Below are 10,607 nucleotides of genomic sequence, written 5' to 3'. Positions count from 1 at the left end.
TGATGTGGTTAAAAAAATAAAGCTTGATGACTGTAATACTATAAATAGAATTGAAATAGCTTGAATTTAAATCAAATAATGGGATTAAATGATGCATTAATATAGAAATCTTCTTATGAAACAAAAAAGGCATTAGGGATAAGATCTTCTTCTAGAGAAGCCCGTATGATTAGAGGAGTAGGTAGGTGCTTGATACCTTATCTTCTTACTTTACTGTATAATTTACATTTAAATTTATATGTATTTGTTATGCATAAGAAAAGGAAAGAAGAAAGAGGAAATAAAATATGAGTTGAAAACATCATAGTCGAATGTTTGGACGTAGATTATGGATGTAGAAATGGTCAGTCGTGTAGAAGGAGACCAATGAGATAAAGTAGTATCATGGTTGGACGGTTGGACGTGAACTATGAATACTAAGTATTGATCTTTGATGAGGACAAAAGAAATGAAATTGAAATTGAAATTGAATAAATCTTGCTAATGGTAATTGGCTAAGATTATTACCATGTATACAAAAATTAAGTGTAATGAGTGTTGGTGAAATCTGTATAGGAACTTGAACTAAAAAATTAACTTTTAATAACTTATGTTAAGGATCTATATTGATGTGCATTATTTCTTTATATTTAAGAAGTGGAAATGAGTATTGTATAGATTATTCATTACAATGTTACATCTGTTACGGTCCATCATATATGGCTAGACATAGTTGATCTAGTCCCTACTTTATTATAGTCATTTAGGTATATTTATTTCCTTGTAAAGTTTTGTATGTAGGAACATTAGGATTTCTTATGTTGTCTTGTAATTAATAATCTTCTAACCATATTTTAATTTAGATTTTTTGTATTTACTTTAATGTTTGTATATATTGTATCCTTTTCTATAACAAATGTTTAATTTAATTAGATGAATGAGGAATAATCTGTTGTGATAAAAATGTTATAATTGCGATAGAAAAATTAATTGTTGAGCAAAGACTTAATGAACTGAGGTATGTCGGAAGCTACCATAAGATGTTAATGAGAGAAATAATTTATTTTTATATAGGATAATAGGAAATGAAAAATTGAAAAATATTAAAAATTAAGAGGAAGCTCTGCTGAAAATTTTACTAAAAAACAAGAAAACATCAAGACTTCTTTTAAGGTAGAAATTAAAAGAAGGAAAAGAATATCTTAAGATTGGTGAATGGGAAAGTGTCGGGAAAAAAATATAATATGTTTTATTGCTCTTAATTGTATTTAAGATATGAGATGTTTTAGTGTGTGTTTTTATACTCGAGGAAGTAGATAACTAACTTTACCGTACAATACTAATAATACAATAAATAACTAGGCCAGGGTACAAAATTATACTTGATCTTATTATCTCATTACCATTTACTATAATGCAAACCCTTTCTTAAAAATAAGAGATACTAAAATGAAGTCAAAGATGACAAAAAAAATGAAGAAGAACAAGGCAACATGATGAAGAAGAACAAGGCAACATGTCAATGCTGAAAAGTAAAAGAAAAAAAAAAGTTATTTGTAACGTTCCAAGTATAAACTTTTTAATGATCTGTTTAGTAATTTTCTTTTACAAGATTTTGACCATGTAAAAAGACTTCAATATCCTTAATAATTAATTTTAAATTTTTTGGATATAAGAATAAAAACATCATTATATTATTCCAGTAAACAATGTTTTTAATTGCAAAGCTACTATATTTTTCCAAGAGATTTTAATTTCCTTTAATCTTTTATCATGAGTTATATAAAAATTCTAACACCGGTAATTGTCATTTACTTATCTGAAAATTAAATAAAAATTTTAATTTAAGCATAAGATTGTGTCCATCACTCATTATACTTATAAATATTACTTTGCAAGATAATTTAATTAATATTTATTACAACAAAAAATAACATGGCATATCTTTATACATGTCAAGTATTTTCACTGGAGAAAATTAAATGGAATAACAGGAATGCATTTCAAATATAGATAAGTGGCTTGACCATATTAATCAACTTAATTCATGTCATAGTACCATCTCTTGATCATATTATTCTACAAAACAATCAATCAAATATAAAATTTATTTTATTCATATTTTCTTAATAAAAATCCTCTACTAATTATTTCATTAAATTAATGGCCACATGCCAATATTCATGTAAGTAATTTCAATATCAATTAATGAAAATATCTATTTGAGTTATTAGAACACAAAACAAATATATATTGGCATAGAAATTCTAATTTGAATACGCCTGGTTATATATTGAAATATTTATCACTTGCAAAATGTGTGGATTTTTTTTGGGTTTGTTTTACTCAAGGGTATTTTCTATCCATAAAAAAATGTATTTTTATCAATTCATATTTAAAAGATAAAAATAAAAATAAAAAAGATATATCATAACAAAAAAAATAAAAATAAAAATTGATTTATTTTCTAATAAAAAATATGGTTGAGAAATTGTGTAATATATAAAGACATATATTTCTTAATTTTTTCTTTCTAAGTAAAATATTCTTTATTCCTTAGTTTTTCAAAACGATAAAAAACTTACTTCTTTATGTTTGGAAACCTATGATTTAAGGATTATTTGTTTTTTTTTATTTTAAATATGTTTTTGAAAAAAATTAAATTTTTTTTATTTTTTTATTTTAAATTAATATTTTTTTAATACCTTTCAATTATTTTAATATATTTCTAATAAAAAATATTTTAAAAAATAACTACTACACCCCAACACCACCATGTTTTAATTTTACTATATTGAGATGTTAAAACCCTTACTGTTTTTTCCTCAATCTTAAATAAGAGAAAAAGAACATAGGTAATAAGTACACGTGTAGTGTAGTGAATGTATATAAGGGGAGTTGATGGATAGCCAATCTTTTCTTCTGTCGTCCTAGAAAACACTCTTTCTTTGTGGGGTTGTTGTTGCCTTGGCCTTGGAGCCTCCAAAATCAGAGGCAAATCTTTTTTTTTTTTTTTCTCTTCTGGTAAGACTCCCAAAGCCCTAACTTAACTAAATTCACTTTTGATCCGTCTTCTACCCATCAACAGTTAGGTGCGTTTCATTTGTAATAATTATCAGGTTCATCATTTCCATTTTCTAGCACACAGTATTATCTCTCTCGCTCTCCCCTTCTCTCTCTTTTTGGAGCATTATGAATTGGTTGGAATCAGGGCTAGGCAATTTCTGCTCGTAATAAATAATTCCTTAATGTTTTTTCGATTTTAGAGCTGGTCCTATCTTTCTTGATTGCAGGTTGTGTGCTTTTCTCAGTCATTGCAACAGGCATTTCGGCGTTGGCTATCTCTCTGGGGGATAACATGAGTTTTGCTGGTCCTTCCCTGGCTTCTGGTTAGTTTTATTTCCTTGGCTATGTGATGAAGTTACGCTCTGTTTGTTAGGAGGGATTGGAAGAAGGATGGATAAGAGGGTAGGGATTGGATAGGAGTGACTGATTGCATCTATTGTTTGGCAAGAAGGATGAGGAACCAAGGTGGGATTGGAGGGATCCCTCCAATCCTTCCTCTTAATTTCTTGACCTCCCAATTTGGGTTTATTTTAATTGAGAGGATTGACTCCATCCCTTTGTAATTTTGAATGCTTTCAATTTTGGATGAATCGACTCTCATCCTTCCCTTCCCTTGTTAACCAAACAACTGGATGGATAATGCTCTATCCTTCCACCTTACTCATTTCATCCTTCCTCTTATCCATCCCTCTTGACAAATATAGCCTTAATGTCATTTATCCTGCATGGATGACTACCAACAGGAAGCACTAACAAACTTGTAGTGATTGAATGATCTCTGCATTGTACACTAATCTTCAACTCATTTTACCTTTTATTATGTAACTGAACTCTATTTTAACATCCATTTAGGTGGTAAAACTGTTAGAAGAGCTCTAGAATTCGGAAGGACTTATGTGGTTAAGCCCAAAGGTAAACACCTTGCCACTGTTGTTTGGCTACATGGGCTTGGCGATAATGGCTCAAGGTAAATATCAATCACCTATTGGTTTGTAATATCAATTTTTTTGGTAAGTATCTTCTACAAAATGAAGGGAGCTCCTTTGATATGTTTAGCCTATATGAATATATAAATGGAAGTGTTTTCACAATTGTTTTTCTACAATACATTATTCATTCACTTAGCTGCATGAGATTCTTTGAAATTTAATCTAATGCAGTGGCTGCATAGACGACAAAGGTGGAGGCGGCATTCTGCACTAGATACACACATCCTTGATTTTATTTTCATAACAAAAAAAGTAGTGAGGGACGATCCTTGCATATTCTTTGTGGCATATTTCTGTGTATTAGGTTGTCCCTACTTCAACTTCGTTTTTGCTTTTGCATTGTATTCTCTTGTAATAACCAAATCACCTCTCATATTCTATATGAGCTTTTAAATGGCTTTAGGATTAGTGCTTTTCTCATCATTACAAAGATTGGTTGCTTGTCCAAAAAGGAGGGAAGGAGAGAGGGAGGAAGGGGGTGTATCAAACTGGCTCAATTTCATCCGGTGGGAGTTTGTTCTTTATTTATTTATTTTTTTAAAAAAATTATGTATTGTTTGATCTTGTTTGGCAGCTGGTCACAGCTCTTGGAGACTCTTCCTCTTCCAAATGTAAGGACAAGTACACTAAAAAACTTAGCAATACTTGTTTGAAGCATGAACTGTTTTGCATATGTTTGAATGATTGGAATTTTAATCACTGATAACTACACACTAATCATTATTATCTGGTGTAGATTAAATGGATATGCCCAACTGCACCGACTCAACCTGTAACTGTATTCGGGGGTTTCCCATCAACAGCTTGTAAGTTTTCATGTTCTGCCATATTTGATCCTTCTTAATTGTAATAAAATCACCGTAGCAACCAGATAAACCTGTCATATGAGTCCTACAAGAATTTTAAAGGAAACAATGTTTTAGAACCAACTGTGTCAACTCCTCATATCATTCACCTTTATTTTATTTATATTACATATTAAAGAGGAATCGTTTTGAGAATAGGGGTGAAACTTAATTCTGTTGCATTAATTAGGTCATTTTTTTACAAGTTAAAAAAAATTATGTTGATTACTGGAGTAATTATTAGATGATTAAATTTTAAGTGTGCAAAAATGGGTATAAAAGTTAGATTTTAAGATTGTTTGGTTGTACGATCAACACCAAGTGGAATAGGTAGATTCAATATTTATTTGAACCTGTAACAATATATGGTTTCTAAGTTACAAATGGAAGAATTAAAAGGAATAAAAAAAAAAACAGATAGAGAGAGAGAGAGATAGTAATAGGTATTCTGTAAAGCATAATTTGTTACAAAGGTTTTCACATAGTAATTCTTTTGCATTTTTAGTTTTGGGTTGTTTTAGTCAAATTAACTGGAAAAAAAAAACCTTATTAGTGCTTGGTGGAATTTAACTTGTTGGATACTTTGGTGTAGAAAATTTAGTTTTTGGTTTAAGGGATACAAAAAAGTTTTTGATGGGTTTTTAGGATAGAAGATTTTTTTACAAGGGGCTTTTGATGGTTCCTATTTTTTTAAGCTAGTAGACTGAATTAAAAAGATTATTCAAATCAGGGTTTGATGTGGGAGACCTTTCAGAAGATGCTCCTGATGATACAGAGGGTCTGGATGCTGCAGCAGCACATGTGGCAAATTTGCTGTCAACAGAGCCCTTTGACAGTAGGTTTTCTTTTTCAGATATTTCTTATGTGATGAGAGAGTTACTTGGAAATTATTTTGACTATTTTTGTCACAGACATATCCTATGTTGCTTATTTTTGGAAAATAACTTCAGTCTGGTTCAGGAAACTTGAGAGACTAGTTCATACCTTTTCATTAGCATAATGGATCGATTGACAATCATGCAAAATCATAATACCCTCTTGGAACTGCTTACTGATTTTTCACAATATTGATATCAAATATATCTATGTGACAGTTAGACTTGGAATTGGAGGCTTCAGCATGGGTGCTGCAACTGCTATGTATTCTGCTACCTGCTTTGCTGCTGGAAAGTACTCAGACGGCAGTGCATACCCTGCCAATTTGAGTGCAATTGTTGGATTAAGTGGCTGGCTTCCATGTTCAAAGTTTGGTTTTTCCTCTCTGTTTTTCTCTTTTGTAATGTACTCTTTGCATATAATTTTATGCTCTGTTACTTCCCAGGACCCTGAGTAAGAAAATAGGAGGGGATGAAACCGCAAGGCGTGCTGCTTCCTTGCCTATATTGCTCTGTCATGGCAAAGGTATTCAGCACTTTCTCTTATATGCATATCTTATTGGATATCCTGTTATGTTCTCTTATTTACAAGAGGTTGGGAGCTCTATCGAAAGATCTAGGCATGAGCAGTTTTTACTTAATTGCAATCAGGCTGTAATATAGTAATTGACAGGTGGGTCAATTATTACACAATATATGTGTGTGTTTTACCCAAAACCAGTAAACTTCTGTGAAATCCATGATCGGAAGACCCTGGTGTTAACAAGATCATTTGTGCTATGACTTATATTTTATAATTTACTTTCCTGGCACCGTCACTTGGTATCTGCATGATGCTATGTCTTTGTGGTTTGAGGCCATATTTTCTGCTATGTTTGATACCTTTAAGTTTATACCTTAGAGTACATTCTTTTGATCTAATAAAAGGAGGTAAATTATTCAAAGTAACTCTTATGTAAGCGGTTACTGAAGGTAGAAGTTAGATTTTAGTCATATTTGTTTGTAAGCTGATTGGATGGTTAATTGTTGGTTCCAAGAGACATAAGAGTTATGAATTGTTTGGGGTGCAGAATTGGTGAGGACAGATTTGGCATCTGTGTCCCATGAAAGGTTTGTGTTGAGCTAGGGCTTATTACTTACTGAATTAGAGTTGAATAGAACTTGTTTGGGGAGAAATAAGGAGAAATTGGGCTATGAACATTAGCTTGCAGCACCATAGCAGCAGAATATTAAGGCAAGAGGAAGAATTGTGAGAAAATAGATGGACAAGAGATTGAAGAAGAAACTTTAGGCACCAAGCCTTCAAAATAAAATAACTCAACTCTTACTTGATTGGAAAGAAACTAAATAGGAATAAACTGTTAAGACTAAGTGATGTTGGCCCACATAATAGATATTTTAGGGCTACTTATTTTAGAAAGAAATGTGGGGTTTAATTTTAATATTTTAGTTTTCTTATTTTCTCACTTTTATTAGGACTTTTATTTTATTTGGGTGCATGTAAATAAACTCCACAGGCAGACTTTCTGTTTAACATATTATTAATCGAAATAAAAACTTGAGTTTTACCCAAGATCTCTCTCTTGTTTTGGTTACCTTAAGATTGAGTGTCTCTTGATTTGGTGATCTATTTGTTATTCTACATCACTACGACATTAACGTTTTAAATAAGGCTAGACCTTCAAGAAATTCAGAAAGTTGCTTGAACACCCCTGATTCATTGGAACATGCAAAAGCTATTATTCTGCCCTTCTTACATAATAACCCAGGATTGAAATTCAAACCTTTAAACTAAGAAACCTATCATTGATTCATTGTAGCTTATTCTTAGACTAGAAACCTCTCTGTTGAAGAATCACACATCTTGGTTTTGATTTTCCATAGTTGATAAATCATCTTTAACCATAACTTAAGTGCGTCATTGATTCTCCCCTTCTTCAGAAAAATTGGACCTTGAGTTTTGAAATGTTGTAGTATGAAAATTCATAGAACATGCACAAGTAGGAAAGCTTGGAGGTTGCTTTGCTTGACTTATTTTAGAAAACTTGCACAAAGCCAAAGAGTGATTTTTCAAGGTAAATTGTTATGTCTTTGGCATTATAAAATCAATAGTTGACACAAATTGCTCATTTTCCTTGGTAAAAACCTCTTCATGCTTGATGTCAATTCTTATTATCTTCATCTGTCATAGGTCTGCTCTTATCTGCTTGCTTTAAAACAGCTTCCTCAAATTTCTAGCACCATTAAATTCATCGACTTTGATATCACAATCCTTTGATGTATGACAACAAATATTTGTGATTCTGGTACTTGAAAAATATAGGCTGAAAAGCTAGCATGATTGAAAGAAGCATATGGGTTGATTTTGGACCTAATTTATAAATAGGTGCCTCACTTGTCTTACAATTCTACATAGAGGAGAAGATTTGTGAGGCAAAGCTGAAAAGATCTATGGATGAAAGACAAGACCTTTAGGCCTGTTAACAATGACTAATATAATAAACATAAGCCACAACAAAAGTCATCCAAACTCAGTGACAGGGATGATGAATTGGCCATTGATCACTGATTTAAAAAATTGATATAATTGAAAGGTTTGGGACTAAATTGAGGTTTCTCCGAATAATAAACAATAAAACTCTTAAATAATACTAAAAATCTTGAATTATAATATAGCAAATAATTGCCTATACAATCATATTTTTGTCAGTTGGTCTCTCTAGCATATTGTGTGAACTTCATTAATTGATTCATAAATTTTTCATTAGAAAAACTTTTTTGTTTCACTATCACTATATTACCTCAAACCTTATTAATGGTTATTAAAAGGGAAACTTATCACTTTCACATCAATGCTTTTGAATCCCCATATATTTAAGAAGCAATAATTTTGTCCAACTCATGGTGACCTGAGAGACTGCCACACTTGGGTAGTAGGCAATCCTCCCGCAAGGTTGCGGGAAATTTATGTTCAAATGTTATCTTGTAATTTTGTACACTTGGAATGTTGGTGAAGCATTTTTGTGTGTCATCTAATGTATGCTGTGCACAAGGTGTGTTCTGTACGAGACATGTATTAATTGGAATCACAATATGAACACATCAGATTATTCTGTAGCTTTTCATTAACATTAAATGGTCAACCATTAGTGTGGCTTCCACTATTGCATCCCCAAATACCTGTCTGCTTAGGTGTGGGGAATGCTGTGATCATCTTGGTTTTGGACTTTAATTGTTTACAGGTGATGATGTGGTTCCTTACAAATTTGGTGAAAAATCCTCACGGGTTTTGGTTTCAACTGGATTCCAGGATGCAACATTCAAAGCATACAATGGGTATGTATCTTGTTTCAATTCTCTGTGACATACAGGAGTCAACTTTTGATTATTTTTGCTCCACTATACAGGCTTGGTCACTACACAATCCCTGAAGAGATGGATGAGGTTTGTGCTTGGCTTACTTCTAAGTTGGGGCTTGGAGGGCGTTCTCCATGATTTGACGTTCTGTGCATACATGAAGGATTTGCTTGGGCGGGAAAAAACTGAAGCAGAAAATATTCAGAGGCACAATCAAAATAAAGGTGCCAAAAGTGGTTCCGGGCATTTTATACATGTAATACAGTGCTCTCTGTGACAAGTTGGTACTCGTGTACCAAGGAGTTGGGTTGAACTGCATTTTTTAAGTTAGGGAATTGCATTTCGTTCGAGTCATTTATGTGCTTTTCCGCAGTTTAGCATTGAAAGTTGAACGTTCATATTAATTGCCACATTCGAGACTTGATGTTGTATTGTCTGTCGTCACAGAGGTCTGATTACATGATCAGAAACTCGTAATAAAGGCTCTTTTCTGAAATTATTGGGTGTTTCATGGAACACAAAGCATAGTAAACCTGTTTTCCACGGTGGAACTTCAAAGAGACAATAGAACACCCTTCAAGTTTCATTCTGGGTCCTCCATGTCGGTGTCGTGCTTTGACATGTTGAAATTATTGGTTTCATGAATCTTGAGAGAACAAGAAATCTCGAAGCCGAGCAAGGTTTCATTATTTGTTTTGCCACCACAAGGTTTATCCATCAGGAGTTTAATTTTCCTGTTACTTCTCATTTTCCCCCTGTTTTCCATCGGGGTTTTGTGGGAGCTTGGAGGCGACCGAATATAAGCTCCTCCTGTCCAGCACGAGTTGAGAAAGGTAGCTTCAGATTTGCCTCCGAATTATCAACTACGTCTCAAGCGGCTCTGTACCAGCTGCTTTTCCCGATTGATTTTTCCCTTTATTCAGATTTGATTAGTTAATTCCCATCGTGATCAAACGATCCATTAAAATCCAACAAATAGACATATGATATGTGATGAGGTGATAAAACCTCAATTTATGATGGAGCTTCTAACAAGGATGATATGGGCCGAGTTCTTGAATGAATGCGGGTTATGGATGTTTTGCAAAATAAAAAAAAGTTCTCTAGTTAAAGTAGGAATTCTTCAATGTTTAAGTTAATGAAGACACTAAAAAGTTGAGAAAGTTGTATATAATATGTTTTTAAAGCCAGGTTTAAAGAGAGTTTTTTAAGTTAAAAAAGTATTATCTCTTATTATCTTGATATCAATGGGGTTTATATAACATTGAGCACACATGGGTATGTTGTGGTGGTTAATAATAGGGGGCAAGATGGTTAATGTTCTTACCATCTAAAATTTTAGACAACTTGAAACGTACATTTAAAAGATCAATCAGCTATTATAAAAAGTTGATCTCATGATTTGTGGGCTTATATTATAAACTGTCTTTTGAATTAGTTCTCTACATGCCTCATATTAATGAAGTGCACGCATATTTAATACTTATATTGTTTGA

The 10,607-nt window shown here is 32.4% G+C and overlaps 1 protein-coding gene across 2 annotated transcripts; it reads left to right on the top strand.

Annotated features, from left to right (window-relative positions):
- Positions 1 to 2,894: 2,894 nt before the first annotated feature.
- On the top strand, positions 2,895 to 9,607 carry LOC133674553 (uncharacterized). Of its 2 annotated transcripts, none has more exons than XM_062095732.1 (10): positions 2,895 to 3,071; positions 3,291 to 3,368; positions 3,898 to 4,012; positions 4,609 to 4,645; positions 4,771 to 4,840; positions 5,610 to 5,714; positions 5,974 to 6,124; positions 6,201 to 6,280; positions 8,997 to 9,090; positions 9,162 to 9,607. In XM_062095732.1, the coding sequence occupies exons 2-10, from the start codon at positions 3,338 to 3,340 to the stop codon at positions 9,247 to 9,249; spliced, it is 771 nt and encodes a 256-aa protein (XP_061951716.1). In that variant the 5' UTR covers positions 2,895 to 3,071; positions 3,291 to 3,337; the 3' UTR covers positions 9,250 to 9,607. The 2 variants fall into 2 exon arrangements, with proteins under 2 accessions (XP_061951716.1, XP_061951715.1); XM_062095731.1 differs by having other exon boundaries at positions 3,273 to 3,368.
- Positions 9,608 to 10,607: the final 1,000 nt, after the last annotated feature.

This window comes from Populus nigra, chromosome 15 (assembly GCF_951802175.1).
Source record: "Populus nigra chromosome 15, ddPopNigr1.1, whole genome shotgun sequence".
Lineage (NCBI taxonomy): Eukaryota > Viridiplantae > Streptophyta > Magnoliopsida > Malpighiales > Salicaceae > Populus > Populus nigra.
This window is presented reverse-complemented; position numbering and strand designations above follow the sequence as displayed.